At 26.7% G+C, this 17,493-nt stretch overlaps 1 protein-coding gene across 1 annotated transcript; it reads right to left on the bottom strand.

Moving 5' to 3' along the window:
• Nucleotides 1–12,399: 12,399 nt before the first annotated feature.
• On the bottom strand, nt 12,400–16,856 carry LOC145836296 (E3 ubiquitin-protein ligase DTX3-like). Its single transcript, XM_082944110.1, has 2 exons — nt 16,850–16,856; nt 12,400–13,124 (listed from the first exon to the last, which is right to left on the bottom strand). The coding sequence occupies exons 1-2, from the start codon at nt 16,854–16,856 to the stop codon at nt 12,400–12,402; spliced, it is 732 nt and encodes a 243-aa protein (XP_082800236.1).
• Between the last annotated feature and the right edge of the window lie 637 nt (nt 16,857–17,493).

Here is a 17,493-nt window from a genome sequence, read left to right on the forward strand (position 1 = left end):
ATAACTTTAATAACATTAACACTGCTAAGTTATTTAATTATACTCCACTTTTTACTGAAAAGTATACTATCCTGTTTGCAAAAAAACATTAAATGCTGCAACTAAAAATTGCACTACTGGAAAATATTTTTAAAATAAGAAATAATAAAACTTAGTTTAGAAGTTAGAAATTTAAAAGCATTTGTACTTACATATTCAATATAAAAACTCAATATTAAATTAGAAAAAAAAAATATGATTCTACTTATAAAACAATATTTTCTTAAGAATTTAAATTGAAAAAGACTATTATTATGTCAATGTTATCAAAGTTTTACTCAAATTAAAGCTACAAAAGTCAATGCTTGTATAATAGAAAATAACAATTTATTAATTCCCCATGACAAATCGATCTCAAGTTATAAACCATATGAACTGACAAAATTTAATTTTTAGAAATTTTAAAATATTTAAGTTTTGGTAATTTATAATTAAAAAATTAAGCATGATTTTGCCTAATTTAGTCAGACAGCTATGAACGCTATACATACTAGAAGTTATAAACTAGCATTATATTTAAACTGTTTTTAAGATTTAGTTACTGGACTAACAATGAAAACCTTTTTTAATCAATTCAAATAACATTTCCAAGCAACAAACTTTCAGCTTTTTATTAAATTGAAGTAAAAATTAATAATCAAATGCTCTGCAGAGTTATTAAACTGTCTATTAAAATCATTATGAACTACTTAATATGAGGTTTAGTTTCCTCATTTAGTTTTCTTTATTGGTTTTATTTGATTCAGTCATTACAAAATTAACTTATTTAAAACATTTATCAGCAGACCTAATGAAAATTCAGGTACTAATTAAATTGTAATTTCTTTTTACAATGATAAATAGCTTACTAAAAAACCTAGATAAAATGTTTAATAGTAACTAAAGCAGTTTCCTTTTAAAGGTTTTAAAACAATTATGACCTTTTAAAAAGCCTTACCATTAAAATTGAATAGGTGATTTTTAAACAAGTATATAAGTGGTAAACTATTTATGTATTTTCTTACTTATTTACATAAACTTTCATTTGAAAAGATTATATCTGCCTATATAAAGATTAATTTTTGAAAAGTCATTATCTAAAAATTTTTAAGACAAAAGTTTATCAAAATGTAAGAGAGCTAGTCAAAATACTAAGCAATTCAATTCATGCAGACTTTGAATATAAAGTTTGGAAGTCTACTAATGTATAAACGTCTGGTTTTAATTACAATTTCTAATTAAGTGAAACAATACATTTTCTAATCATATTTATATTTGTTTCAAACTGGTCATTGTTGTAACTTTCAGTTAAAAAAAGGCGACTTAAAAAAAACTAGTACAAATTTCTAGCTATTAAAAGCCAATTTAAAGTTTGAGGAAACGAATTTTGATGGATAAGATATTAAAAAAAATTTTTTTTAATTAGAAATCTTTAAAAAATCAATTTAACACTTCAGTACAAATAGTATGACAAGGAAAAAAACTATTTTTTATGTTAAAATAAAATAAGATATTATAAACATTTGAAGTTGTATTATTCTCTTTATCAATAAGTTGAGATCTTTAGCTGTTATTTTTTAATACAAAAGTTTTACTAATATACGTATGAGGTTTATTTTAAGATGTAAAACTCAAAAGACTCGATTTTTAATTTATCAAGTTAAATAACTTAATTATATATATATATCTTTTTATTACTCTTCACTTCCAGCCTCTTAATATGCAGTGTAAGTCAGACCCAAAAATATATAGTTTAAGTTTAAAATCTCCCGTAAATTGTACTGGAGTTAAAAACGAAAAATATTTATATTCAAGCTTATAGGAATAATTTTTATTAAACTATACCTTATTTATGTAAATTAATTTTACTTACATCAGTTTTAAATTCTAAGCCGTCGCTCCTAAAAATCTTAGCTACAACTGGTTTAATTTAATGCCTTAAGTGAAAAAAAATATTTATACTGTATTAATATAACTTTATTTTACTCGTTTTAGTCTTAAATTAGTTCAAATACTAAAAACTAAAAATACTTATAAACCATTAGAGTTTTTCATGTTTCATCAAGTTCAAAATTATTAAAAAACAAAAACAACTTGTGCCAAAAAATGATTGAAGTACTATAACAAGCTGAAATACTGGAAAAGTCAGTCATAAAACGAATTACTGATTCTTTTTTTTTTATTCTCATTTTGGATCTAAAATATTTAGTTAATTTAAAAGTTTACATATTCGTTGACTTAATTTTACCTTTCGCTTGCAACACTTATACCTTAAAAAGGCCAGATGCCGTTTATAATAGAAACATGCTCGCAAATGGCCATGCTTTTACCCTTTATAGGTCGCGTGTGGCCTGTTTGACTCAGTTTGCCGGTAGAGGGATATATAAATATTTAACTAATAAAACGGTCATTCTTAGAGAGTAAAATTTTATTTTAAAGGTTGAAAGCAGAGTAAACTTTAAATAGTACATAGCAGTTGGGTCGCGTGGTCTTTTTGTTTCGGGGTGCGGCAGATTGACGTCGTCAAAATAAAAAATTCCATAGTTTGAAACATTCAAATTAAAATCATAAAGGTAATATGAAGAAATAGGAAGTTTTTCAGAAAATAAGTTAAAGAAAATTGGGAAAATAAATAATAGATTAATTATAATAATTTACTAAAAAATAACACATATCTCATACCTTTGTATATCGTCATCGTTTCACAACAACTATAGCTACTTTTATCTTTATTTATGTCCGTTAGGGTACATCTGTTGCCCCCACATTGGAATATCGCTTATTCTATTTTTTGTAGGTAGGAAATTACATAAATAGACAGCAAAAAAAATTAGCTCACTAGCTTTTACAAACGTCACATTATTTTTATTTCCTGAAAAAAACCCCCATGTAATTTGTGTGAAACCCAAAATTTCGACCTATTTTTTTTTAACATATAGCAATCATCACAAAAACACATTATGCCCATTTGAAGAAAGTTTCACTGAAGTATTTTTAGATTTTCTGTACTGATTTGTCATTTTTCGGTATTTTTAAGTTTTTTGAAGGTACCAAGAAATTCCTCATAGAACCTTTCTTTAATTTGTTTGAAAACGCGTAGAGTTTGTTTTTGTGACAATTGCTACATGTAAAAATACATTTAGCCAAAAACTCATAGGTCGAAATTTTAAGGTCCCATACAATTTACATAGGGGTTGTTTTCAGAAAAATGTAAAAAGCGTGACGGTGGTAAAAGCTAGGAAACTATTTTTTTTGTGTCGAATATTTATTCAACTTGCCACACACAAATAATTAGACTAAGCTTCACTACCAAATTTTCATTTTTGAGGGGCAACAGACGCACCCTAATGTCCATGTAAGTTTTTGTATTTGTACAATTATAAATTTACTAATCTAGTTTAATGACTTGTCTAACTAGTAATATAAAAAAATGCAAGTAACGTAAAAAACCAAGGTTACCCCAGCTCGAGTTTCTTCTGCTCGAGTTCAACTTGTCTTATTGTTCTCGCGTTGTAGTAAATTTTAAACAACGACCATGATTTAATTTACATGGTGCTGAAAGTTAATGCAGCTCCAAAATTCAACTTTTTAACATTTTTGTATTGACAACTTGTAAACATTTAAGATGTAGCTTACACAGTATTGGCTTGCAGCTCTAATCTCACGAGCATTTTGAACATCAAACATCAAAATTTGGAAAAAAAAAACAATTTAGCAGTGAAATTAACGATGTTCATGTTCAGTTTACACGTTTGGCTTTATTTTTTGTACAACTTCATGATAACATAATTTTCTTCTTTTTAAACTAATACAAAAATTTTTATATCATTTTAAATCCTCAGCTTTAGAATAAAGTTACTTTGACACAGTTTAAGGATGTACAGCTGAAACAAAGGTCCATTTAAAGAAGCGTGTTTATAGACTTAAACTGTAAAATTAAAACAAAAATTATCATAATTTTTCACTCTTATAGGTTGAGCTACAGCTCCAGCGTTCCACCTTACGCGACGACCCTGGTATATAGCATATAAACAAAATATAAGTTTAGTATATAAAACATAGAAAATGCAACAGTTTTAACTGTGAACTAAATAGAAGATTCTTATGCAATGTTTTTTTACAACTAAGTTGTAAAATTTTATTTTTACTAAAGAATTTCAGTAGTAAACGTGTCAATAATTTAAAATAATTTTAAGATTTTTGACTAAAAAGTTAGTTTTTATATAAAAATAACCATTAAATGTCTGTGCTAAAAAAATTTCCTTCTCTAAACGATAGTAGTGTTTCTGACTGAAGAACTTCGTTGATGAAAAGGAAGCTGCTTTCTTTTAACTTATCAGTCATTTTAGCAAGTTAATAACTACAGGCAGCATCTCAACAATCAGTCATATACACGCCTTTTCAATACCATCCACTACTAGAATTTTTAAATCGTATTTTCAATATTCCACCTGTACCTAATTTCTACCATGAACAAACATTAAGTCGTTGCTTTATTACTCTACTGCCTTGTTCGTATTGTTTCTAAATATTCTGTATATTGTAAAATTGTATATATAGGCATATTTTTCTTACTTAAATAAAATTAGTATATTTATATCAAAAACTACTTTAAAAACTTAAATTTATCTGAAAGAGTACAGTATTAGGCTAGATATTGGTAAACTAAGTTTAAATTTCTTAGGTATGCACCAGGGGTGTAGCGTGGGGAGGGACACTGGCGCATGCGTGCCACCCAAAACAAGAAAAAAAGTAAAAAAAAAAGAATGTAATATATTTTACTGTTTAATTTTTCTGCTTAATTTGCTTTTTTTCAACTATGTTTATCTAGTATTCGAAAAGTTAAACAACATTTTTTAAAACCAATTAGTGACAAGTTAGGGGAATTACCCAATATACTAATTCTGTGCGCAAGCGAAAGTGCGCACCGATGTTGATGAAAATCTCCATAAGGAAAAATTTTATAACTTCATTAACTTAATAAGAATTCAGATTCAAAAAGCACGCAATTAATGTAGTGCACCGCAGTAGTATCACCTTATGACAAATTTTTTTAAAAAACGTTTACAAAAATACGTCACGCTTAAAGGAAAATTAAACAACTTTACAAGTTTTTTTTTTTATGCTAAAATAAATATGTAGACCTTTGCTTGTTTTCTAATCTTCGTTTTTGTAAACATACAAGAACAAGAATAATTTAGTCAAACAATACATTTTAAAATCATATTTATATTTGTTTCAAACTGGCCATTGTTGCTATGCTTAATTAAAAAAAAGCGACTTAAATAAACTAGTACAAATTGCTAGCTATTAAAAGCATATTTCAAGTTTGAGGAAACTGATTTAGATAGATAAGATATTTAAAAACTTTCTAAGTAAGAAAACTTTTAAAAAAAATTCAACACTACAATACAAATAGTATGACAAAGAAAAACACTATTTTTTATGTTAAAATAAAATAAGATATTATTAATATTTGAAGTTGTATTATTCTCTTTATCAATAAGTTGAGATCTTTGGCTGTTATTTTAAGTACAAAAGTTTTACTAATATATATATGAGGTTTATTTCAAGATGTAAAACTCAAAAGACTCGAGTTTCAATTTATCAAGTTAAAAAACTTAATTGTATATATATATATTTATTTATATATTATCTTTTTATTACTCTTCACTTCCAGCCTCTTAATATGCAGTGTAAGTCAGACCCAAAAATGTATAGTTTAAGTTTAAAATCTCCCTTAAACTGTACTGGAGTTGAAAACAAAAAATATTAATATTCAAGCTTATCAGAATAACTTTTACTAAACTATACCTCATTTGTGTAAATTAATTTTACTTAACATCACTTTTAAATTCTAAGCCGTCGCTCCTAGAACTCTTAGCTACAACTGGTTTAATTTAATGCCTTAAGTAAAAAAAATATTTATACTGTATCAATATAACTTTATTATTACTGGTTTTAGTCTTAAATTAGTTCATAATACTAAAGACTAAAAGTACTTATAAACCATTAGTGTTTTTCATGTTTCATCAATGTCAAAATTATTAAAAAACAAAAACAACTTGTGCCAAAAAATTATTGAAGTACTAAAACAAGCTGAAATACTGGAAAACTCAGTCATGAAACGAAGTACTGATTCTTTTTTTTTATTCTAATTTTAGATCTAAAAATATTAAGTTAATTTAAAAGTTTACATATTCGTTGACTTAATTTTACCTTTCGCTTGCAACAGTTATACCTTGAAAAGGCCAGATGCCGTTTATAATAGAAACATGCCCGCAAGTGGCCATGCTTTTACCCTTAATAGGTCGCGTGTGGCCTGTTTGACTCAGTTTGCCGGTAAAGGGATATATAAACATTTAACTAATAAAACGGTCATTCTTAGAGTGTAAAATTTTTTTTTAAAGGTTGAAAGCAGAGTAAACTTTAAATAGTACATAGCAGTTGGGTCGCGTGGTCTTTTTGTTAGGGGGCGCGGCAGATTGACGTTGTCAAAATAAAAATTCCCTAGTTTGAAACATTTAGATTAAAATCATAAAGGTAATATAAAGAAATAGGAAGTTTTTCAGAAAATAAGTTAAAGATAATTGGTAAAATAAATAGTAGATTAAATCTAAAAATTTACTAAAAAATAACACATATCTCATACCTTTGTATATCGTCATCCTTTCACAACAACTATAGCTACTTTTATCTTTATTTATGTCCGTTAGGGTGCATGTGTTGCCCCCACATTGGAATATCGCTTAGTCTATTTTTTGTAGGTAGGAAATTACATAAATAGACAGCAAAAAAAAATAGCTCACTAGCTTTTACCAACGTCACATTATTTTTATTTCCTGAAAACAACCCCCATGTAATTTGTGTTAAACCCAAAATTTCAACCTATTTTTTTTTAACATATAGCAATCATCACAAAAACACATTCTGCCCATTTGAAGAAAGTTTCACTGAAGTATTTTTAGATTTTCTGTACTGATTTGTCATTTTTCGGTATTTTTAAGTTTTTTGAAGTTACCAAGAAATTCCTCATAGAATCTTTCTTTAATTTGTTTGAAAACGCGTAGAGTGTGTTTTTGTGAAAATTGCTACATGTAAAAAAACATTCAGCCAAAAACTTAAAGTTCGAAATTTTAAGGTCCCGTAAAATTTACATGGGGTTTTTTCAGAAAAATGTAAAAATGCGTGACGATGGTAAAAGCTAGGAAACTAGTTTTTTTGTGTCGAATATTTATTCGACTTGCCACACACAAATAATTAGACTAAGCTTCACTACCAAATTTTCATTTTTGAGGGGCAACAGACGCACCCTAATGTCCATGTAAGTTTTTGTATTTGTACAATTATAAATTTACTAATTAAGTTTAATGACTTGTCTAACTAGTAATAAAAAAAAATATGCAAGTAACGTAAAAAACCAAGGTTACCTCAGCTCGAGTTGCTCCTGCTCGAGTTTTTCCTGTTCGAGTTTTCCCTGCTCGAGTTTTCCCTGCTCAAATTGTTCCTGCTCGAGTTTTTCTTGCTCAAGTTTTTCCTGTTCGAGTTTTCCCTGCTCAAGTTTTCCCTGCTCAAATTGTTCCTGATTGATTTGTTTCTGCTACAGTTTTTCCTGCTCGAGTTTTTCCTGCTCGAATTTTCCTGCTTTAATCGCTCCTGGTCGTGTTTTCCCCTTCAAGTTTCTTCTGCTCGAGTTCAACTTGTCTTATTGTTCTCGCATTGTATCAAATTTTAGACAACAACTATGATTTAATTCACATGGTGCTTAAAGTTCATTCAGCTCCAAAATTCAACTTTTTAACATTTTTGTATTGACAACTTGTAAACATTTAAGATGTAGCTTACACAGTATGGGCTTGCAGCTCTAATTTCACGAGCATTTTGAACATCAAACATCAAAATTTGGAAAAAAACTAATTCAGCAGTGAAATTAACGACGTTCATGTAAACATTTGGCTTTATTTTTGTACAACTTTATGATAACATAATTTTCTTATTTTTAAACTAATTTTAAAAATGTTTTATCATTTTAAAGCTCAATTCCTCAGCTTTAAGATAAAGTTACTTTGACACAGTTTAAGGATGTACAGCTGTAAAAGAGGCCCATTTAAAAAAGCGTGATTATAGGCTTCAACTGTAAAATCAAAAAAAAACTAGGACAATTTTTCACTTTTTTAGGTGGAACTACCACTCTAGCGTTGCACCTTACGCGATGACCCTGGTATATAGTATATAAACAAAAACGTAGGTTTAGTATATAAAATATAGAAAATTGATAAGTATTAAGTCATGATTTTTCTTAAAAAAAAGTTATTTACTGTGGATGGCAGTTGTATTAAGATTTTGAGGGTGTTTATGATCGCATGCTTCTCTTTAGCGTTTTGACTGGGTAATCTTTACAACTGCGTATTGGTAGACGTATCTATTTAAGTAATGCTCAATGTTTAGTTTATTAAAGAACTCGAAAAAAATATAGTTATGTAATTATTTACCATAACAAGTTATAAAAATTATTTGTAAGTAAATAGTAAATTTTATCAAGTTAAATTTAATTTTATATATCGAATAAAAAAATACTTTCTCAGATAACATTCAAACTAGTTCTCGACTTTAAAATAAATTGAGTTAAGTTAAAAATCAATATGAAATTAAAACTCATGATACAAATTCACAACAAGTAGCTTTATCTTTAATTATTAGTGAACACAGTTGTAAAATTAATACACTTCTTCCTATTAATGAAGAATCATTTAACATTTAATGTTTGTTGATCAATACCAGTAAATTTTTCGTTTTAATAAAAAAATGTATTTTAAGTCGATCAATAAAATTATATTTTTGAAAGTTTTTATATAACACTAGTTATTATCAACAGTATAAGTAGTTTGAAAGTATATTGTCATATGACTTTGTTAAAACTAAAATTTTTATACGATTAGGTTACATACATTTGTTTAGTTGTCAAAGGAAAACTAAAAAAAAAACTTAGGATCATGACTTTGTATAATTATTTTAGTATTTAATTAACACGTTATAATTTAAAAACAGAAAAGTTTTTTACTGAAATCACTAGTTTTCAAGTAAGTTTAATTTATCTTTAAATACACTAATTACTATAAATGTTAAAAGCAAAAATTGATAAATTTGAAAATATTTTAGTCTATAGTCATAGAGCGAACAAAAATAAAAAAACTTTTAAATTTGATAAAAAAAACGGACAATTAGGAAATGTTTTTGCCAACAATTTTTACTGTGATTTTGATCTTTTGAACTTCTCTTCTATTTTTAGTATCGTAACCATTGTTTTAACTGCTTTGACTTGTGGTGTAAATTACTTTTACTTCTAAATAATAAAAAAAATAAATTTTAAACGTTAATATATTTTTCCTAAATCTTTTATATTTTATCTGAGTACTAACTAACTTCCTCTTATGCTTTTTTTGTAATATATAAATAGTTAAGGAAGCTCTACTACTAATTTTTTCAACTTAAAAATAATTAGATAATTCGTAATTTGGCAAAATAAGATATAAATACATTAAAAAATATCTGAAAACTATAGTTTGAAGGGCTTTCATCAAAATAACGAACTAAAATTACACATTTTATTAAGTTGGAAATAATTATATTTTTTAAAAGTTCTAAACAAAAACAGTGAGCTGAAAATAAAAACAACTCAGGTATTCAGTAACTTCCATTTGGTTTTACAGCAGATCTGCAGGTAAAAGTATAAAATAATCTGAAACACTTTTTTTTATGTAATTATACATAAAATTAGTAGCAAATAGTAGAAGTTAGTAACTGTAAGTTATAGTAAATATATAGTATATTTTATTTTTTTCATATTAGGATAAACTTAAGATAAATTAAATAATTATAGAAAAACCTAATATTCATTTATGAATTTTACCACACTACCATCACAACAGTATTTTAGACAACCTACGACCGGTTTCATCATCATTAAGTCCTATTTATTACTAATTCTATACTAGATGGTCGTCAAGGTAAAGTTCGTTATTTATTACTGATAGCACAAAGCATCTCAACTTTGTTGATGATGGCTGTAATAAACATCGGTCAAAAAAATTTAACAAAAACAAAAAGTTATAAAACTCATTAAAAAACACAAAACAAAATTAGAAGATAAAACAAAAGTTGCCAAAGAACTCCTCAAGCTGGTAAAAAAACATTTATTATAAGATAAAGTTGTGTAATACTTTGTGATATAATTGAAAATAAAATTGGCTAAATTTTGAGTAATTTGGTTTTTATTGAATTTACAGTGGAAAAAAGAAGTTCTGTTAACACCATTTCTATCCAACTATGTATAACATTTACGAGGTTTGTGTTTAAATTTGAAAAACTCACTCATTTATCACTTTTTTATCATTTAACAGTTTAAAGAAAACATATTATTTTAAAAAAACTTAATTTATATTAGCAAGTTTGTCCTTAAACAATTATTTTTACTGCATTGTATAATTCAGATACATAAGTTCTACTATAAAAGTATTTAATTCTTTGTTACTGATAAAGATCTACATTAATTTTCTTGTTAAAATTAAGCTTTTAAAAAGATTTTTTGTGTTGAATATAGCATGTTAAAATTAAATCCAAACTTTAGTTAAACAGAATACCGCACGTATAATTAACAAAATTATTTTTTTAATAAACCTTAAAAATTTTGAAAAACGTATTATTATGATTTACTATGTACAGCAAATTCACTTCGAGCACTCAACTATTTCAACCATTTTATAATTCAAAATGGTTAGAATGTTGAAGTATGAGTGATAACTGTATAAAAGGCAATTTATGTTGCTTCACGCCACTTATGATTCTTTATGTGTTGCCACTTGTGTAAACCCATAAAATTTTGAGCGAAAATAAGTATAAGAAAATTACATTTTTACTCAAAAACAGTTATATTGCAAACTGTACAATTTTCGGAGTTTTTGTAAAGTTTTTCAAAATCGAACATTTATCGTAGTCCATAGAAACAATATACAATTTTTGTAACGTAAAATTTTATGGTTTTAATTTTATTACAAAAAGCTTTAGATTTTATTAGAATCAATTTTGCAATGCATAGCTTTTTTACAAATGAACTTCATAAAGAGCTAAATGTAGCAATTAAGATATATTTAATTCGTTAAATTTTTACAACACTAAAAGTGCTAAAGAGTACATATATGTCAAAATTGTCTCTCAGCAGTGCAAAACTAACTATAAAAGAAGATAAGAAAGCAGGACTTTTAAGCTGAAGAATTGAAACAAAGGCAAGTTTTTTTTTCCCACATAAGTATACGTTTCTGCAGATTTGCAGAAACTTACCTAGCTATGTGCCTGTGCCACACTATTACTTTAGCATAAAATTCTAATTAAAAAAAAAATCTTTGCTGTCATTGTTATATTTGTAAAAACTGTTACATTATCTAATCTCTGCTAATAATTATTTAATTAATATTTTAATTCAAGTAACAATTCTTAACTTTGTTGAAAATATAACTGTTTTTTTAGTTATATATTTAAATTTATATAGGACTTTCATTTAGACAGAACTTCAAAGTTTCAGAAGAAAATCCGTTTAATAACTTATTTTTGGTAATGCTTTATTTATACTATGGAATTGAAGTATGGATACTTGTTTTACTAAGAAAAACTTACATATTTGTAATTTTCTAATACTTTTTATATCTAATAAGGCTAAATAAATTGCAATAAAGTTATTAGAAGTTGGTGTATATAAACGACACACATATATTTTGAGCTTAACAACCATATTCAAGTACTGAAAATAAAACAAAAAAAAAGTTTTCCCATTGAAAAGCTTAAAATTTTATTTTTTTTTTAATATGACACATTTAAAGTAAAATAGTCCTCTAAATATAACCACTTTAGTGTTTTTTATTAAAAAAACTATGTTTATGTTAAAACTTTATTAAAACTATATACGATAAGAAAAATTATTAAAAATGTTGTTATTAACACAAAACTAACTAGACAAAACTGTTTCTATATATAAATAGTATGTGTTTATTTAAGAAAATTAATTTATAAGAATTTAAACTTCTTTAGATACTTCAGTTATGTCCATAATGAAAAAAATTTAATTTATTGAAAAAAATCGTATAAACATTGCTAATAAAAAAAATAAGGGTGTCAAAAGGCTATAAAACTTTAAAAACTGTAAAGACCACACCATGTACATCTTTAAGAAATAACTTCTGTAAAATAAAAAAAAAATTACTGTAAGAAAAATTGTTTTTAAAACTTTTAACCTATTACCTATAGCCTGTAAAAACTATGTCTAATAAAAAGATGAAACAAACCTAATGTTACCCAATATAATTTTACTAATTAAAAACCCTTTTAAATTTAATAAATTCCCATTGCTTTCATATCTTCAACAACTCGAGTCAAGTATGTAGAATCTGGATACCCATACTGTGCATATGGATAAGGATTTGTTTTGTGATGAATGTCATTCCAGGTTATTCTGTTATCTTCATTGTAATGTAAACTTCTTCCTACACTGAATGTCCTCTTCATCTTCCAGGCTTTTTTAAACAAGTCTAGGACACGGTTTCCTTCCGGATTGTCTGGTAAGTAAGCATTCCACGCCATACCACTATACCAAACACCAGGGTTCTGGTGTCTACTGTCTTGGTAGCCTCCGTTCATTTCATAACGAATCTTTATCACCTTACAATCTTCATAACCGGCAAGTCCTTCATTGGTATCTGAAAACTTACCAATAAATTTCCATGACATTCTTCCAGGAGGACAATTTCCTTCCATTTTTGGACCACAAACCCTACAGATTGGACAACGCTGCAAAACTTCACAAGCTTTTTGAATGCAATGAGTATGAAACATGTGAACGCATCGAGTCATTTTACTCACTTCTTTTCCGTTGTTGTATTTTTCCATGCAAATATCGCAATCATCTTCACAATTTATTTGATCATTAGGAACTTGGACAAAAAATTCATCTAAATTTTCAGCATTTTTTGTCTCATAATTAAACAAAGCTTGCTCCCCAGGTGCAAGAGAAGTGTAGTTTTCGCTAACGTCAGTCCCTTCATCATCACAAACTGTTTCTGTTTCACCAAAGAATAATGAATTAAGGAAAACAATACCAACGTTCGGAATAAATAAATCATTTTTTTTTTAAACTTTTAAAGATTTAATGCGAGGCTTCAGTGTTTTTACCTTTTTAGCTTTAGAAATTAAAATTCTATTATTTAATGTTAAATTAGTCCTATTAGACTTTCTTTTTTCTAAGTATTTTTTGTACATTGCTGCGTTACAACAAAAACGTTCTGTAAAATATATGAACAAAAAAATTATAAATCGATAAAATAAAGTTAATTAAAAATGTTTAGTATTGAATCAAATAGAGTCAAATTTTGATTTGTTTAGTCGAACAATTTAGGAAACATATTTAGGAAATATTTATTTATAGAAAAAATACTCCAATAAACTTGACATAAATAAATTGAAAATATGTCTATAGGTATACTTCAAAATTTTGTTTGAATATAAATAATCTTGTAAGCTCTAGATTTCATACTTGCTAGAAAAATATTTATAAAAAAGCAAACTTTTTTAACACTCTAAAAAATCCTTAGAAATCTTTATTTGATGTAAATACTGGCAAAGGCTTTTTTTATAAAACATTACTAAGATGTAAATCTGTAAAGTCTTAAGACATACATTACTAAACACCAAGCACGGAGTTTGGTGATTTACTGACTCTTTTCTAGTTGATTTACAATCTACAACTACACGCGCTTTTGTTTCAATTATTTAGCTTTTAAAGATCATGCTTTCTAAGCTGTTGGTATTTTTATACTTATTTTTCGCTCCTGATAAATAATTTTGAAATATACACACTCTTTAGCACTTTCAGTGTCTAAAAAGTCTGATGACTCAAATACAATTAACATAATAACTTTTAAGTCATTTCAGATTCCCGTTTTTGAAAAGCAATGCTTTGTAAAAAATCCTTTTAAAAGATAAATATTATTTAAATGTACACCAGGTAAATTAAAAACTATGATCATTGACAATTCGAGCAGGAACAAATTAAGAAAGGACAACTCAAGCAGGGACAACTGAAGCAGGAGCAACTAGAAGAAGGGCAACTCGAGCAGGGGTAACACGACAAAGGGCAACTTAAGCAGGGAAACTGGAGCAGGGCAACTCGAGAAGAAACAAGTGAGCAGGAACAATTCGAGCAGATACTAATCAAACAAGAATAATTCGAGCAGGAGCAATTTGAAAAAGGGCAACTCGAGCCGGAGAAACTTGAGCTGGAGCAACTCAAGTAGGAGCAATTCAAGCAAGGGATTCTCTAGCAGGATTACTACAGTTTTAATTGAAAAATTGTTTTACAACTATTAGTTTTTATAATTCAATGGTTTAAATAAAAACTATGTTACAATAAAAAAATTATGTAGTTGTACTGTTATAAGGTCTTAAAATATTTTAAAATTAAAATTTTGAAATTTTAGATTTTTTTTTCCGACAGCTACTAACAAAAATACCACTCGTAGCAACTTAAACTTTCTTGTGTACAGTTATTTTTCATACATCGAAATTCCATTTACTTTTGAAGTTTAGAATAACTAAGTACTTTAATATAAAGTACAACAACACTAGAGGTAGTTAAAATTGCCCTGTTCTCCTGTCACGTCATCATGTGCCGTCCCTGTTGGTTTTTGTATTTTACAGTTTCGTAACTTTTTCGAGCTAACGACGTCCCTGCTAATTAAACCCGGTTTATAACTTATAATTAAAACTTTAATATCATAGAGTCAGTGTTTTCTTTTTTTGTCTCGGTGAGCATTTTAAAGTAACACTGTTAAACTAAGTACAAGACAAACATTCACATATATAACTGTACTTCTGTAAATACTTAAGAAATTAAATAGACTTTATGCTTCTAAAAGATTTAATTTTTGTTTCAGCAGCTGACAAATATATAAACTTGATGACAAACAATAGTATATATGATGAAAAACTGGTTCTGCAATAAGCAAAAAAAAACAAACACAGTGTTTTTTATTATATTTGAGGATAGTAATGTTTTTTGTAATGTTGAAACTATCTAGGGATATAAATTGATGCGAACATCCTGTTAATATATATATATAAATACTATGTAAGAAAAAAGTTAGTAAGTTAGCTAAAAATGAGAAATGATAGTTCAGAATTCACTAAAAATTATAATGTTTTAGAGATTTGGATTATATATCAAAGTTTCCCAAAGTGGGCCAAGTGGCCTCCTATGAGCCATTACAGAAGTCCAAGGGGGAATGAGCAGTAAAATAGCCACATGGGGCCTGTGAGGTCAGATATTTGAAACTTACACTAGATATTCTAGAGATGATGATGTAGTGCAAAAAAAAGTTTCTAGGCGTTTTAAATGGTAGTTTTGAATCTTAAATTAGATGTAATGGATAAACTTTAGGATAATTAATCTGCCATAAACTGTAAAATGGGGAGCCACAAGGCCATAATTTCAAACTTAAATTAAATTACTTGGAGTAGATGACGAAGAGTAAAAAAATAAGTTGTAGACATTTTTACTGGTAACTTAATTTTTGAGAAATCTAGTTAGAGGGTGCTATAGATTATATATTTCTTAAATAGGGCATTTTGAAAATGCTTAAGAAACCCTGTTCTAAATTGATCAGTTAAAAAAACTTAGTAGTTGAAATTTGAATAACTATCAAAGATAAAGTAAAAATTTAAGAGTTCGAGAAGTTAATTGGAAGTATGGGAAAACTATTAGGAAAGGAGAAAGTTACATAAAAAAGCTCTCCTGAACATAGAGTAGGCGTTTTTATATGATTGTTTATAATATGGTTTAACTACTAAAAAAAAGTTCATAAAACAATTATATAATTAAGTATGACAAAAAATAAATTTAGTTTTATTTCAACTTGGTTGTATTGAATGCAACCAAAAAATGCAAGGCATAATGTGCAAAAACTGGCCTGAGCTAGAACAAGCTAACTTGAGTCAGCCTGGTTTAAAAATAAATTAAAACAAATAATTTTTACGACAAAAAAAAAGTATATATTAATCAAGCTTAAGTAACTGACTGTACAAATAAAAAACAAAATTTATAATTAAATTTAACAACAAGTTTTTAAAACATAAAGACTTAAATTATTACTTAGTAAAAATAGTATTTGGTTTATTTGTTAGCTTATAAATACTTTAAGGAGTCACAACATCATTTACTTTAAACAGTTTAGGTTTAGGCTTTGACACACAGCTAAAGTAAGAATAAAAATTAATTTTATGTCAAACACAAAGCTATATTTAACTTATAAGATCATGTTTAAAGTGCATTTTCAAATTTTAGACCAAACTTACTAATTTTTTTTTTAGAAAATCCAATTTACAACAATATATTTTACTTCTGATTTACTAAATAAGGATGAAAAAAAAATTTTGCGTTTTTTTTTACTTTGTAGAAAAATGTTTCATAAATTTGAATAAATAAACTTAAAAATTTAAGCATTTTACCTGTCAGGGTTGGAATAGTCTTTGCAGGGTTGCTACTTTTTAAATCTATAAGACCTTAAACTGTGCTGTGTCAACCTGAGTTTTTAAAGATAAAAAATAAACAAATATTTTTTTTCGAAATCAATAAACTTACCAAAATATCTAAACTGGAATATCTTAAACTCAATCAGGGACTAGAAAAAACTGAATTTAGATTTAAAGAAAAATCAAACTTTTCTGAGTTAAAAAGAAAACAAATTTCATTCAACGTTTTTTGTTTAATTTTAAACCAGACCAAGTTTACCTGACATTTAGAAAATTTTCAAACTGTCCTGAATTTTTTATAGTATACTGAGAATCCTGAGTGTGTGGTGACCTTGGAATATGGAATAATGATAAAATTTATGTTTTTTTTTTCAGGATTTCTACAGTTTAAGTGAAAAACTGTCTTGGTGGACTTTAAACTGTCCTGAGTCATCCTGCGTTTTTTCAAACTAAGCAAAAAAAATATTTTCAATTTTTTTTAAGTTAAATAAAATCAAGTTCTTCAACTAAATTAGTTACAAAATTACAAAATATTATTACAGTATTAATAAATCTCATTAAAAATTCCAAAAGTATTTTTTGCCAAGATTTTTAAGAAAACTTAAAATAATCAAAATTATCCTAGCCGTTTTAATTTATTCTGAAATGATTAACTTTTCTAGGATATCAAACAAAAAACTTAACTAAATAGTTTTATAACCAGAAAATTTATTAGGTTACAAAAGATAAAAATATTGTTTAAACTTGTCTTAAAGTTTAAATAAAAACTATTAACCTAGTTTAAATAAAATAATTTAATCTAAATAAATGATATTTATAATATGTATTTTAAGGTAAACTAAGCACATCAAATGAAAGGTTGTTGCAGCTATAATTAGTTATTATAGCTGCTATGAACTGGAA

This window comes from Thalia democratica, chromosome 5 (genome assembly GCF_965202585.1).
Source record: "Thalia democratica chromosome 5, ktThaDemo2.hap1.1, whole genome shotgun sequence".
In the NCBI taxonomy this organism is placed as follows: domain Eukaryota; kingdom Metazoa; phylum Chordata; class Thaliacea; order Salpida; family Salpidae; genus Thalia; species Thalia democratica.